This window comes from Amblyomma mixtum, chromosome 2 (assembly GCF_055824585.1).
Source record: "Amblyomma mixtum isolate Tamu chromosome 2, ASM5582458v1, whole genome shotgun sequence".
Classification (NCBI taxonomy): domain Eukaryota; kingdom Metazoa; phylum Arthropoda; class Arachnida; order Ixodida; family Ixodidae; genus Amblyomma; species Amblyomma mixtum.
The window spans coordinates 318,237,083-318,252,479 of NC_143013.1; the positions used below are offsets into that span (position 1 = coordinate 318,237,083).

The following is a 15,397-nucleotide window of genomic DNA, read 5'->3' on the forward strand; positions in this document are numbered from 1 at the left end:
CAGCTCCGCACTGAAGCTCCAGCGGACGTCTCTTAGTAACTGGGCAATACCTATCATAACATCTCTAAACCAGTTACGATACACTGTAAATACATTAATCGCTCATTAGAGCTAAGGCACATTTAGTTGCGGCAACGCCTTCGGCTGCGAAGCCAGCGACGCACGCCTCTAAGCTCCGGGTAGGTGGGCTTTACCGCAGAACATCAATGTTGCGTGGAAGAAGAATACGGGACATCGAAGGCTATTCTCAAGCACGCACACCGCGACCACCTCATCACGTGGCTTCACAGCGCAAGCGTTGCCAGGAAGTGTGCGCGAAAAGTTTCTGAAGCGCGATTTTCAAGGGCGCGGTGCGCAATACGGTACACAGGCGAAATTACACACATGACGGAAGCCAGCGGACACCGCAACCAAGGAGCATAGGAGCATAGACGAACGTACAGTTCGATATAATGTAAAACCTTCCTATAATAACACAGGATTTTCTAGGGAATAATCTTTGTATTTGATATAGCCATTTATTCGAAATTTTGGTATATACGGGCTCGGCTGTCTGCAGCTCCAACAATGCAAGCCTTAGTCAATGACGCCTTAGTTTTTGGGTTGGAGCATGAGGCCTGTTTCTCCGACCTTCGTGTGCAGCAGTTCTCTATACTTTCATTATCTATGCTGTAATCTGTCTATGCTGTCATTACCAGCCATTATCTATGCTGTAATCAACGGCCTTCCCAAGTGAGTCGGATAATTCAAGGTTCCCACCAGAATTCAGCTATAAAGACAGCTTTTCTTTTGACACGAAGCTAACTGTATACGACCGGGCGAAAAATTGAAAATAAACTAAACGAAAAAGACCCTGTGCTTTTCCGCAAAAAAGCTCTGGAAAAACCATGTTTTAATCATGTGAACAAGGAACTAAATTTCATACGTTCCACAGAACAACTCACGGATCACTACTACAAAACCGTCAATTTCAACACGCTCGTAAATGTGAGTTTTTGCGACATCAAGGGTCACAGGCGGCCTTTAAGCAAGCCGTACCGAGGCCGCCACGGTAAGCGGCACCAGAGGGTGGTGGAGAACAGACGTGGAGGATAGCTGCTATGTTTTTGTTTGTTTGTTTGTTTGTTTGTTTGTTTGTTTGTTTGTTTGTTTGTTTGTTTGTTTGTTTGTTTGTTTGTTTTGTTTTGTTTAACCCCCCAGCCGCATTAACATCGCCCCGAGCGAGGCCCTGCTCAGTCCCACCTGAAGAGGGCAGGGTCCCGCTTGCGGAGGTATCCGGGACATACGACTGCAGGGCCCACTTACACGGCTTGATGGGTGGCGTCTGTGGGCATACCGGGGGATGGTAACGTGTGGTTCGGGAGTTCCAGGGCGGACGGGGGCGGCAAATCGCACCTCCACCAAATATAACAGTGGTTTTTGTTTGTTTGTTTTTTGTGACGCTGAGGTCGCCAAAAGCTGCGGTGAAGCAGTGGTGGTCCGCCGTCCATCAGGCTGAGCGGGGTCTCGCTCAGAGCGATGGGAATACGGCTGGGCTAATGCCATTATTCTTCTTCACAGTTTGTTTGTTTGTTTGTTTGTTTGTTTCTTGGTTTGTTTGTTATTATATTGCAACAGCAGGCTATTGGCACGCTATTGGCAATGTTCTTCTTTCATGCGATGAAGCATTCCGTCAGGAAGCGAATACATTCGTGTAATTTAGAGATGATGAGATCGACGTCAGTAGCGAGCTCTCAGTGGCGTTCAGCAAGGCCCTGACCGAGGAGTGTTCCTTGTCTCTCGCCCAATCGGGAAATGATTGCAGGCCGAAAACGTAAACGCCCAGGGCATGAATCATGGCGGTTTCCACCAGGGAGCACAGCATGTTCATCATCAGTCCCGGCTTTGCCTGCACGATGGAAGAGAAAGAGAATCAATAAAAACGTCAGGGCCTCGAATCGCAGAAAGCGCGGCCTCATATTGCACGCGGCACTTTCTTTTAAATGCAGCGGATGAAACTAAAATGCTTACAGCAGAAACGTTGTAATGTATATGAATTGCAGCTTTTAGACTGAGCGCAGTAAGGACATCCGAACGTTATAGCGGGACTTTATGCGCAATTAATCGCAACTTTTAACTTATTATTTTTGAAAAGCCTGCGCACAAGAGTGTCACGACGTACGGCTTGGCGCTTCTGACGGCGCACTTCGTTAAGTATACCTTCGAGGTTTTTCTCGCACATCTAGCTTTGCATAGCCGTCTCCGTCCATGTCACGTTTCCCAACGGCTGACCAGCGTTCTAACCAGTACCGACTCTGCCGACCGGCTCAACATATCCGTGGTAAAGTTTTCTAGCGTTTTGAATGCTATGCTATACGTTTCTTCTAGTCCCTGACCGGTCGGTGGCTCAGAAGTGCATGAGACAGGCGCTGTCTTTCAACGGAAGTTTATTGTCTCGAAAAAGGAAATGCACACAAACAGGAATACAGGAAAATGAAACAAAGGCTCCTGCTTTGCCCTCTTCTCCATTGTCTTCGTTGTTTATCACTATAATGTATAGTTCAATCCAACTAGCCCAACTTTCCGCTATTCTGTTGTTTCCGGCAAAGGAAAACTCAAGGAAGCAAGAAGCTCGGGATGTTCGGGATACCTTCAAGAAACTCTTCAAATTTTGATACAATTGCCAGTGCATGTGTATTTTTATGTGCAGCAGCAACTAACAATTTAAGCCTGCAGCACATGCGCACAGAAAGAAAACACTACTTTAGGAAGGAGGAAGCACCATTAGCAGTTCTTCCGCCCTGGCTTGCCTCTCCACCTTTTCCTCATTAAAATTCCTTTCTCTCTCTTTCTCTGGCTTACTATGCTGTAGGCGTCACCGACTCACATAACAAATAAAAAAACTCAAGGCACATAAAGCAATGTTTTCATCACTCCGGCATGTGCTATTCTGAGGTGAGAGTCACGGTCCTTAAGTACGAATAATACGTACTTCAGGCAATCGTGCTCTCCAAAACAATATCAGCTACAGTGCTGTTTAGCATGATGCCTGTGGCAGCTTCTGCAACACGTACGTACTTACGTAAAAGACGCAGATGAACGGTCCTAAGGCCGGCGAAAAGCTAATCGCAAGCTAAGTGCGGTTGTCAGGACACGTGCATGTTTAATCGATTGGTCGGTCGGTCGGTCGGTCGGTCGATCGGTCGGTCGGCTGTTGAGTTAAGGAGTAGGTTGGGTTAGTCTTATATCCGCTAACGAAATTTGCAGTCTCCGAAATCGCACCGTGCTACTTGATCCATTGGCGCCGCTGGCGCGGCCGCGGGGCCTTACTATAATTCATCTCACAAGTTGTTTCCAGCCCATGGAAGACACCAAATATTTCTTCGAATATTTCAGAAGTGCTGTGTCTACTTTTCAAACATTCAGTGCAGTAATTGAAAAGGTAGCTCAGGATGGTGTTTTGAAAGCATAGCGAGCGTTTCATTATCTCATTCACTGATTGAATTAGCAGGGAAAGTCAGCGCAAACGCAGCACTGCGGAGACCTGCTGCGAGGTGATTCACCGCCATTCATAACATGGCGTCCGCCGAGTCGGCTGAATACCGTGCACGATGCAGCTGGACACCGGTGCTGTTTCCTTACCAGGGATGGAGCCACCAGGGGATGGAGCCAGGGGTGAACACGTTTTGCAGCACACGGCGTTTCAATTGGCTCACATCGCTGCAGCCTTCCCAGCGCTGCAAACTACTTATGAGATGGAGATGATGACGGGCGAGGGGTAGAGGGCACACGTTTGGCGTTCCTATTGACTAATCGTTTCGCGGCCGATCCTGCTTTGCACTGGGGTTTTCAGCGATATCTCGTCCGAGGTGGTGGATTTCTCTGTCTCGACACCAGTTGCTGAGGTGTGAGCGTGCCATTACGCCGATGATGTCGACCATTGCCACTCTCCAGCACTGCCTTGGCGCTGACTCCGACTTCACGATGACTTGGCTGGGCAAATTTCGTCGTGAGGCGTCACCTATGCGCTCGGGCTCGAGTGGTGCCCTTGTGGGGAACTTGCACGACTGGTCTGACAGGGAAACAGATGTTTTACATTCAGTTCTCATTCACCTACTCAAATACCCTTGATGAGGTAAACTGAACTCCTTCCCTTTTTGTGACAGTACCGTGATAACAACCGTAAAATTAGGCGAACCTTTTTTTGTTCCTTTGCCTCCAACAAGCCGGCAACGGCGTGCCAGTCCGACGGGGTAAGCAAATATATGGCGGCATCTTAACTTGCCGGAAATCGTCGATCAATTTGTGATTTCGCGCGACACGTTTTTCTTCCCATAAAAGCACTACGATCACCGCTATCTTCCGCGGCAACCAGTGCTCCTTGCTGGCCAACAACACCCGATCGCTTAACGAGACAACCTGGTGAAGGTAATTGGGTGCTGCTCGTGTTACGGGGAGAGAGCTCACCATGTCGGGTATGCGCAGCTTTCCGAGGTCGTACACGATGGCGTTGGGCGGCGTGGCCGCGGGAAGCATGAAGGAGAAGGAGCAGCCGATGGTCACCGGGATGGCGAAGTACAGTGGGTGCACACCCCTTGCGATTGCCTGCGCCCAAGGAAGCGCCGCGCTGTTTTTAGCAGCAGGACGCGTACGCTTGCACAAAGCACTGTGTCCGGGGCGAGTAGACATGCCGCTCGTTTCGCAATATTGGTCATGCGTAATTATCCAGTCTACAATAAGATTTTAATTTTCCTTCGTAACCAAAGCTTCTCCTCCTGAGTTGACAAGGAAGTTTTTTTTTTCTTTAATATTAGCGAAAGGAATATAAAGACAAAATAGATGACAGAGGCGGCAAGTATAGCCTTGAAATACTTGTTTGAGTAACCTTCTCGCGCAATTTCGGAAACTTCCCAGTCTTCCATCCCCAGGGCTGCTCGAAAACTGGCATAATGAGGTGCCCAGTACTGGGCTCGTGTTTCATTATTTGACAGCAGGAGGACGCTGGAAGCACCGCCGAAGAAATATTATATTAAAAAAGAGACGGAGACGCTATGACGGAGAGCCACGAATCCTGTCGAAGAGTAATAATGTCCGGCTTGTAATAATGTAAGTAATAATGTCCAAGCGCTCAATGCCATACATATACCTAAAAGCCTAGCAGGTGTTGAGCACATTTTGGCTTGAATTCGCCGTTTGAACCAGCTCCCAGGGTACTTTACTTGCCATCATCAACATGCGAACGTGCTAGATGTAAATTCTTCACACGCATCATGATTACCGTAGGCTGCGACTGCAACGGCATATCGTGAGCAAGTAACACGATCAATCACACCCTGCCACTCTGTGCCAAAACTCACGGTGGGATCATTTCATTTGTGTACAAGGCAAAATGGGTAAGACTACTATGGGAACCAAGCGTATTCTACCGGTATGCACGTTTGTTTCCAAATGACTGCCCACACTTAGTGTCCCGGAACTGAGCAGAGATTTTATAACACTGTAAAAACACTGTGTTTTGTAACACTGCAAAGAAACTGCAAAGTTACGCGCTGCACTCGCTCATTTTAACAACGCTAAAGACAGGTCCACCTCTATGCGCCCCGAGCACATGATCGCTATTGCGTGATTGGTTACCCTATACTCACCGTTCGGCAGACGACCGGCAGAAGAATGGAACTGACCGCAGCGTTGCTGGTCACTTCCGTCAGCATGGATGCGGCGAAACAAAGAAGCAGCACGGTGAGCACTTCTGGAAGAACCTCGAGGCCCTTGAGACGCTCGACCAGAAGCGCCGACAGGCCGGATTGCTAAAAGCATGAAAGTGCGTGACACCACTGGCCAATGCAATGACCTCATAAGCATGCATAGCGCTATAGTGTAACGTGTGCAAATGCTTCATGAATGAGGTCTAGGTTAGGTTTTTGAGGTTTAACTTCCCAGAGAGATTCAGGCTATGAGGGACGCAGTAATGAAGGGCTCCGGACAATTTCGGGCACTTGGGGTTCTTTAACGTGCACTGACACCGCACAGTACGTGGGCCTCTAGCATTTCGCCTCCATCGAAATTCGACCGCCGCGGCCGGGATGGCACCCGCGTCTTTCGGGTCAGCAGCCGAGCGCCGTAACCACTGAGCCACCGCGGCGGCTCTTCACGAATGAGAAAAGGTGATAATACGCGAATAGAGAATGCATCACTCTGACATGGCGGCGCTCCTGAAAAAAACTAAAAAAAATACATAGGTACCTAATCTTGCGTTTTTGACAGGTTGCAGTTCTTGAAAGTTTTCACATGAGTGCACATATTCGGATAAGACCTGAGCCTTTTAATATCGAAAGAACAGTCCTGTAAAATATTTGCCACTAGTCCCGCGTGCAACACCAGCAGCCCGGGAAGCCTATAAAATTTGCACGGGAATAACATTAGCTACAAAAGTAGCTCGCTTATTAGCGAATGACATCAACTCCTGCTTCACAAACCAGCAAAGATCACCCGATAACCCGACCTCTTCTACGGCGCAGATTGTTAAACGGGCACTGCGCAACTTTAAAACACGGCAAACTCACGCAGTCGCTACATCATGCTGTAAAAACCAAGGCTAAATATTGCACCCCCACGCTTATCAGGGAGCAGAATCACGCTTTAAAGCGTTGTCATTTCAGAGTCGTGCATCATCAAGCTAGTACGCAAGTCAGCTGCCGCCAGCATAGGAACAGCGACCACCCGGCTGTTGCAATTTCTTCCTTTGCCTAAATAAAAGTTTTTCTCTCTCTTTCTCTCTCTCTCTCTCTCTCTTTCTTCAGTCTTCTAAATAAAACGAAGGCCCATGCAATCTCCCCAATTAAAATTTCTCGCTGGCCGCCTCTTTCCTCCTTTCATTACCCCCCGGTGCTTTTGAACTAGATTCATAGTCTTAAGTTTAAACGGAGGCAATGCGATCACTTTTTTTCTGGAAATGTTACCCTAAAAAGCCGCAGGAGAAGTGTTCACTCTTCTAAGGGGACCAAATGCAGTAACTTTAAAGATTAATGCATCGGTATATTGGGTTTAGCGCCCCAAAAGCAACACATATGCAATGAGGGACGTCGTAGTAGAGGGACACGGATTAATTTCCACCACCTGGGGTTCTTTTACATGCACCGACATCGATTTCGGGCCATCAACGTCGTCGAGCTCAGCAGTCGAACGGAAAAGCCACCACGGCGGATTATTGGGGATGCTGAGGCTGCTGAGCGTTGATGTGCTGCACCAGAACATGGACGCGGTGACTAGAGCTTCATCAGAGCGGCTGTTCGGGCAAGTTGACATGTCATATGCTAAGGGCTAAAAGTTTTGAGCTTCGTTTGTCTCTTTATTGATTCTGCATGGCGTCACGCGTTCTTCCGCGTGATGAACACTTTCCCGGGCCTTCTTCACATGATGAAAAATTTAGCATCGCTGAAAAAGTAGTAATCGTTGATTAAATGTATAAACCAATAAAATATTGACAGTTGTGTCTTCCATGCTGCGAAAAAAGAACAAGAGATAATAGGGACTGCTGTTTTGGTACCGAGAATAAGGCGGCCTAACACGTACCGTGTGGTGGTGGTGGAAACATTTATTGCCAAGAAATGCATAAGGGGCAAACCCTGCCCACCCCCACCTTACGTTGCACGAGGCAACCCTTAGGGGGCTGCCCTTGCAGGGCTATCCGCTTCAAGGCGTCGGTAGTTATCCGGCGCTGGTCAGCAGCTGTGGAACTGGCCAGGAGAGTCTCCCAGTATGACTCCGCCGTGGTTGGGGATGGAGTGTGTGTGGGAAGGTATGTGAGGAGAATATGAATAAAGTCTCCTGGTTTCCCGCAGAGCTTACAGGAGGAGAGGAATTGATCGGGGTAGCGGGCATGAAGAAGAATAGGGCAGGGAGCAGTACGGGTCTGGAATCGACGCCAGTGGGAGGCCTGGGTTAGGGAGGGAGCCGGCGGAGCGTAAACGCGCCGGGTATTTCGGTAGTGAGTAAGGATATCTCTGAAGGTAAGCAGACGCTCCTGGGATGGCGGAGGGGGTCCAACCCCAGTCCGGAAAGTGAGACCCAGGGCGAGGGAGTGGAACTCCTCGTTACCCGGGGGGCCTGCGTGTGCGGGGGTCCAGATAAAGGGGCGGGTGGGGTGCGAGAAGCGTAGAAGCGGAGCCGCGGTGTGGGATATCAGGCCTTTAGAGAAATTGGATTGGGCGGATTTTGAATCGAAGAGAATTTTGGTGGCCGTGTTCCGACGCTGTCTTTCGGTATGTTCAGAACCCTCCATATCTGACAGGGCATAATTCACAAATCAAATACAATGTACCATGATTAAGGAACCTTGGAAGGTGCGCATTCACCCCGCCGTGTACGAACCATGCAAGCTTCTCCCGCAGCCATGCCTCCCCCGATGAGGATCATCACTCCCCACTGGGCCCGGTCGCTGGCCTCACGCCACGTGATGATGGGTCCGCTCTTCCAGGGGTGCTTCGGGTCCCGCGGTATGGCGAACAGCAGCAGCGTCACCATCATTGCAGGCGCGGAAGCTTTGATGGCGCTGCGAATTTAAAAGCGAGGTTCCAATTTTCGCGCCTCCAAGGTAGTTTTGTACCAACAAGCATTGCTCGCACGTTCTCTTCGTTATTTGTGTAATAGAACTTTACAGTAGCAAAAAGTAATACGAATACTGCAGGCGTCGCTACTATCGTGGTTAAATTCCCAGAAACTTTTTGAAATTTATTTTCGTTAGTGATATAATAATATTTCAAAAGCACTATTCCGAAGGGATAGACGGGCAAGACCTTGGGATGCTGTGGGTTTGCGATTTTCGTGGGTGGATGCCTAGCGAAATAAATAAATAAAAACAAATCAAATAAATAACCGCGACTCGGATTCAAACCCGCGGCGGCGCGAACATATCAGCTTCGCAGGTCATTGCGAGAGAGAACTAGGCTATTGCCGCAGCCGAACACGCCTCATGTTATACTGTAGCACACTTTCGCGCAGTGCATTGCACATCATCTTCTTTAACAACTAATGCCGCTGTGAAACTAATATTCGCGCTTCGAGCTGTGTGGCGATAGTTACAGAGAGATGCGCGCTGCATGAGTTTGCGTGGACGACGTTGCGGCAGAAACACGGCACTGGAGCAGTACGCGATGGCGTTGACATTATTGCTGCAGAAACACGGCAATGGAGCACAGGCCACCGGCGTTCATTTGGGGAACTTGGCATTGACGGTGAAAAAGTTGATGATGCGCATAAATGGCTCCCTGGGTCATCCTCTCCGTGCCCTTCTTGTGGTAGACTCCCCCGGTGTTCCTCTCCCGTGTGTTTTCCTTTTGCCTTTACTCCGTACAGGTGAATACCAACCTTTACCACCCGATTCTTGGCCGATCCCCCAGAGTGGGTATGTGCCATTCTGTCGTAGGCTACAACAACAACAACAACAACAACAACAACAATAGACAACTCATTCGCGCTTTCAGGTTCTTCGCGGTGGTGTCCACCTGAAGAAAATTGCACTTTCGGACAATATTTCTTGCTTCAAAATAATTAAACCGTCTGCCAGTTTTTTTTCTCAGCCACTTGGGATACTACCGCATCTCCATAGACTATTCTGCAATTTGATACCATCCACTCATGGCACCGTCATGTATAAAGTTTCAGGGAACATCTAGAGAGCCACAAGGCCTAAATAAAAGGTATGTGTTCATCTTGTGCCGTTCAGTTCTATTTGGAGGTGGGGGGCTGCTCAGCCAGCCGTATTTGTACTCTTACTTCTTGTATCGATCTCTCGCCTTGCATGCGGCACCGGACATCCCGATGAGCTTAGTCCAGATACGAGGTGCTTTCTCGATGTACTCACTCCTCTGTGCTCTCGTAGTCAGTGAGTTTTTTTTTTTTCATTTCTAGGCAGAAATTCGCTACGAGAAGAGACATGTGCTAGGCAAAGCATTTGTGCTATAAGCAGAAAGCACTTATTGCAAGAAAGCTCCAGAGGTACATAGCTGTCCGCTTGATTTACATCAAGAGTCCGACGAAATTCTGTATGAACGAAGATCTGCAGTCCCTGACCAAGCTACGAAATTGGGCTATGAAACGTTAGCCCTACCGTCCTCGAGTTGCTCACTGAGCGCGATTCTTCCTTTTCATTGTTCCTGTTATGCACTGCTGCCTCTAGAGCTTGGTTTACTTTCGTATGTTCATCCATTCGGAATGCTTGCACTTTATTGGTCGTTTTGCTCGTGTTTCCAAGCATAGATGCCGTTATGACATGTTATTTAGCATTCCATTTTATCCACAGCATACTTCAAAACGCTATCACATCATTTCGTTGCTCCATGCTTTGTCAACAGTCAAGGAAGCAATCACGTGTAATTGAATGCATGGCAGAAGTTAAGATTTACGTAGCATTTAATGTGTGGCCTATGACTGACAAATATTTCTTAAGCGAGTACCAGTGGCTCTTTTATCTTTGCGACCGTACGGAAGGTTTGCGTAAGACGTTCGCTGCAAAACTTTACATTTACCTTACAGTGTATTGTGTTTAGAACACGATTAGTACTACGGCTTTGAGAGGGCAAGTACTTCGTTGCAGATGTACTATTTTTGTATTGCTGCTCATACGCACCACTGAAACTCTACTGCTTCGAAGCAGAGAAAAGAAGCAATGCATAAAAATAAAATTAGGTGGGAAAAGTAGGCTTTACTTTCCGAAGGGAAGAAGATCGACCCATCCGGGAAGCAGCAGCGGCTCCATGGTGACCCAGAGCAAAATCATTAGCACCATCAGGAACATCACGCATACCTCTGGGAAGCTGACACCACAGGGTAGAAAAAGAAAGAGAAAGCCGAATTCAATTATTGTTCGGCACAGACCTACCATGGTGACATGTGATTAACTAGCACATACGTATGTGGCGTGGCCGTACAGTTGTCCATACGTACAGGTGCCCACAAGTTTCCAGAACATCAAAACTACAACGAAGCTTAATTTCTGAGCCTTTCAAACATGCTGCCACAAAATAAAGAGCGTGCTTTCCACTTTCTTGGGCCACCTACAGGATTCCCCCCTAAACGCTTGACTGCGCTTTTAGGTAGGTAGCCGTAAAAATTAGGTTTGTCATGATTCCTAAGTTGCGAAAACTTTTCTGGTCCCCTATGCCCATACATTACAGGCATTTAGGTCTAAACTATTGGTGAATTATTGGGACTTAAGGAAGAGCAAACCTGAGGAGATGCAGTCACAGATAGCGTTCCACGCACTGATTATGATTTATTCAAACATTTCCTCCAGCTGAAACGCGTTGTATTTCGCTCGCACCACTCTACATGTGCTGGTATGAAGGCTTCAGTACGGAGGGGCTACAGTACTGCGTCCTTTTACACATTTCTAGCGAAAGATTTTACGCCTGTAAGTGAAGTCGATAAACTTCGCTGTAAGTTTAGGGACACCAGTAAGTGTAGTAAGCGAGGATAGCCTACAAAATCAACATAATTTGTAGTACCACTACGCGAAGTGCTACAGATGTATTGAACTTCAGACTTGGAAGACTGAACTTGAGCCGGAAACTCCTCCGCTTTCGTACTCATCCCATTCGAGGCTTCAACGACGATAGCCACTGAAACCAAAGAAGGAGTCATAATAGCTGCGCTGTAAAACACCAGCGACTAATAAATTCTATCGGCAGTCCGGTTTGTGCAGTTTACGCGTCCGGGCCTCTTCTTTTTCTTTTCTACACGCTTCTGTAGTGTTGATCACTGATTTTGGCACAGCTTATTTAGAGATTGAAATATCAGTCATCAATAAGAAATGACTACAGAACACCAAAGTGTAGAGGCAACGTCGGTCGCGAGCTTTCTGTCCTTGTTCAGCGCGGTCACGCCGTATGTGTGCACTACGGAATGGTATATAACACTATCGCAGTAAGATTTTGTATATGTCCGGTCCGGATCCAATGAGTTTTCGCTGTCCAGTCGGAGCCCCACCCATCACTCCACCTATTTCTTCCGTTCACTGCCTATGGCAGATTCCAATCGGCAGACCGGAGTAAGCTTTCTTGCTCCGTGATGCTAAAAGGCATATATTTAAGCAGTGCGCAAAACCAGGACAAAGCGGGAGACTGGAGGCAACACTAAAGGGCGTGTTTCAATGGGCGGTTTGGATTCAGATGCTGAGTTCCGATTACGCCGTTACAGTGCAGTTCTTAGACTCCCCTATATACACCCTGCTCCTTTGCAGATTCGGAGAGCTGCTCCGGAATTTGCCATGTACCTCGTCTCCCGCTTTCCTCCTGGCACTCTTATGGTAACCACTGCTGCCAAAAGATGTGCTCTAATGGAAGCCGCTGCGCTCAGCCATGTGTAAGAGGACACCATGTGTCCTACTGGATGCCGGAACAGTACTGGAGGCATGGAAACGAACGGGGCGACGCGGAAACAAAGGTGTTCTTTTGGCGTATTTCTTTGGGTGATACGGAGTAGCTCTCCGAAATCACGAAGGAGCAAGGTGTCTTGGGAGTCTAGAAACCATACCGTGGCGGTCCAATCAAAACTCAAGACCTAAATCCAAATTGCCGAACTAAACGCGCTGTTCGGTTTCGCGGAGCAAGAAAATTTACTCCGGATCACCGACTGGGCGGCCCCATCTTGCGCCACATGGCAGGTCCTCGATAAAAAAAAAAGCGTACGCCATTAAGCAACCGACGGCACACAGTAGTTCCGCTTTCAAAACCGGATGCCGCCTGTCTTATTTCCAAGTTTACGTCCAGTTCGAAAGCGAAACACTGTGCCCAGCCATCCAAGCATGAATTTAGGACTTCCGCATGGCATTCCGCGTGGCGACCAAGGCCTTCCACACAGGCCGAGACTGGGAGGCCCATATACAAAGCATTGCCTCGATATAACAGGACGCACGGAGTCTCGTAACAGTGCCGCTGGTCACTTCCATGAAGCTCTAAGCCACGTAATCTCGGTTTGCGCCACGTATGAGCGAGAAAGACGAGCGTTGACCGATTCTTTGGCGGATTCCGGAAGCAGGCCCATTTTGGGACGCACAGCCTTGGGAACCTCCCCAAGCAGCCCAGACGATTTCCTGCCTCGTAAGCAGCGCAGAACACGACACATGACTGTGACGAGGCGCATTGTTTATGTGTTTGCTTTGCATACATTCGCGCCTCTCTTCTTTCATAATCAACTACAAAAACCTTTTTTCTTTCTCACTTTCTCTCCCCTGGGCAGAGCTGCAGGCCAGAGAATAAGAGAAGCTCTTTGCCTTAAATTGTCCGCCTTGTTCTGAACAGCTAAAGTTGGATTTAAAAAGAAAATGTTTATTTTAAAGGCAATGCTAGCTGGCTTTCTTTAAGCCTTCAATATTTTAAAACTTGGAGCACGAAACTAAATATACGTGGCCAGAAAAGTGCTGAGATGCTTGCGCCCGAGATCTAAACATGCCGTTGATGACAAATGCAGATCGATACGCGCTTGCATTATCACTGGGTGCCCGTAGGTCAGTGCGTATGATACCTAATCGGTCCAAGTTCACTGTAGCGCCTTGCGATCTCCTCCCGGACTTTCTCCTGGGCCGCTGTTCGGCTTGGGTTTCGCCTAGAATTTAAAACAAAAAAAAAACCTAAGAGGGAGTGCTCATCACGAGCACAGATAAACTAAGGTTGTAGCAGCAAACCGCTGCGGTTAAACAAAGAAACACAAAAGACTGGACAGTATTTTTTTCTCAACAAGTATGCAAAATGCACGCCAGTTCTTTATGGGACAAATGAGACATATGCAGCTTGTGGCATGAAAGAACGCTTTGAAGCAGACGGACATCTTGCATTGACCATGCTATCACGTAAGCTGGGCAATCATTTCTTTGTGAAACTCATTGAAACAGGAAGATTGTACGCTCTGCCTTGTGACATATCGGGTTTTCCTTTAAGGCGCCTCCACTATGCCTTTATGAATTGGAAAGTATCAAACTTGCATACCATTAATCAAAACCAGGTCCAGGACTCTTAGGCGCAAATTTTAACTGCGAGGAAACTGTGGAATTTTGTAAGGTACTGTTAGGGATACTGAGGGTTCCGACGCGTACCAATATCTTCCTTTCAAAATTTGTCAGTCGCTCGCATCGCACAGTTAAGGCTGCCATAGAAAATCCATGCGGAACGTTTTTGACGGCAGCAGGAACGTTAACAGCAAATAAATTTAATCCTGCCAAGGGAACATGTGCGGATATATGGGTTGTTATAGTGGGATCTTACGATATATGAAAAAGTTGCGTTCATAAAGAACTTTCGAAAATCCGATTGTCCAGAATTTCATGGTCTGTGAACTTTAAGGCGTGCAAGCTGTAAGGTAGTGAAATCGAAGCATCTACTTACAGAGCTCTGAGAGAGGACAGCAGAAGATAGGCCCATGCGACAAGGACGCACAGAATCATTGTTGGTATGTTATAGAGCATCCACGATGCGAAAGAAACTTCGGTGGAACTTGGGAACATCCTGCGAAAAATTTACGTCATTAGGCGAAGAAAATAACACTGCCGACAGAATGAAAGATGTCAAATCTCGCCTCAAATTTTATCACAGTACGTGCATTGCTAATACTCTACTGGCACGTGATTGCTTCTTTGTTTTCAATCAGTTCTCCATTATTAATTGAAATCGGCGCTGTCACCACTTCGAAAAACATGACAGTGGAGCATTCTCATGTCGCTTTCTCTCCTATAGAGTTGCGCCTTCATAATCAATAAAAATCGTGCTGAGTGCATACGCCAGCTTTCCTGGTTATTATGCTGTCGAACTTGGCATATGATTTCCCGTTTGATACAGAAATACGTACTCATCGATTAGGTCCTTGAGGACCAAGTTGGGACCAGTGCCGATAGGTGACCCCGTGCTGCCGATGTTGGCAGCATAGGCCACGGATAGCAGCATTGTAGTCAGCAGTGCTTTCTGGTGACTCAGCTGGGAGCTGTACGGCAAAGACGAACAAGTAGAAAACAAACAGGTCGAGATTTTCATGCTTGTAGTGATCTCCTCCGGGTAACTTGTAATTATTGATTATGATACTTCGTCCTTGAACATGCTTCTCAATTCTTTGTTTTGATTTGGTTTCGCAGAAATAGGATCGTTATGAAACAAAACGCATTAGGCAAGCGTTGCATTGGCGATATTATACGTGTGACTACTTTACAAACACGAAGTGGACAGAAAACAACTGTAAGTAGTGAATTTGCGCCTTCATGAATGGCCGAATAAAATGCCGAAACTCCAGTGGACCGGCGCGATATCGTTAAAGGGTCCCTCCAGCGGCCTGATGTTCTCTTGCGTATGCACTTCGCATGCACGGACATTTTAAGGCGAAAGCCTTTAATGTCTCATGCTGTCGTTAGCAATCCGTGTCCGCAGCCGTGTCTGCG

The 15,397-nt window shown here is 47.7% G+C and overlaps 1 protein-coding gene across 3 annotated transcripts in view; it reads right to left on the reverse strand.

Annotated features, from left to right (window-relative positions):
- Positions 1–874: 874 nt before the first annotated feature.
- LOC149365124 (Na(+)/citrate cotransporter-like) overlaps positions 875–15,397 on the reverse strand; it is a 28,773-nt gene continuing 14,250 nt past the window's right edge. For all 3 annotated transcript variants that reach the window (XM_089575204.1, XM_089575205.1, XM_089575206.1), the window contains 8 exons: positions 14,818–14,949; positions 14,358–14,477; positions 13,501–13,581; positions 10,686–10,793; positions 8,350–8,530; positions 5,625–5,786; positions 4,447–4,584; positions 875–1,888 (listed from right to left, as the gene is read on the reverse strand). In XM_089575204.1, coding sequence (XP_089431330.1) covers positions 1,673–1,888; positions 4,447–4,584; positions 5,625–5,786; positions 8,350–8,530; positions 10,686–10,793; positions 13,501–13,581; positions 14,358–14,477; positions 14,818–14,949 — 1,138 coding nt within the window. In that variant the 3' untranslated portion in view covers positions 875–1,672. The remainder of the gene's footprint in view (positions 1,889–4,446; positions 4,585–5,624; positions 5,787–8,349; positions 8,531–10,685; positions 10,794–13,500; positions 13,582–14,357; positions 14,478–14,817; positions 14,950–15,397) is intronic.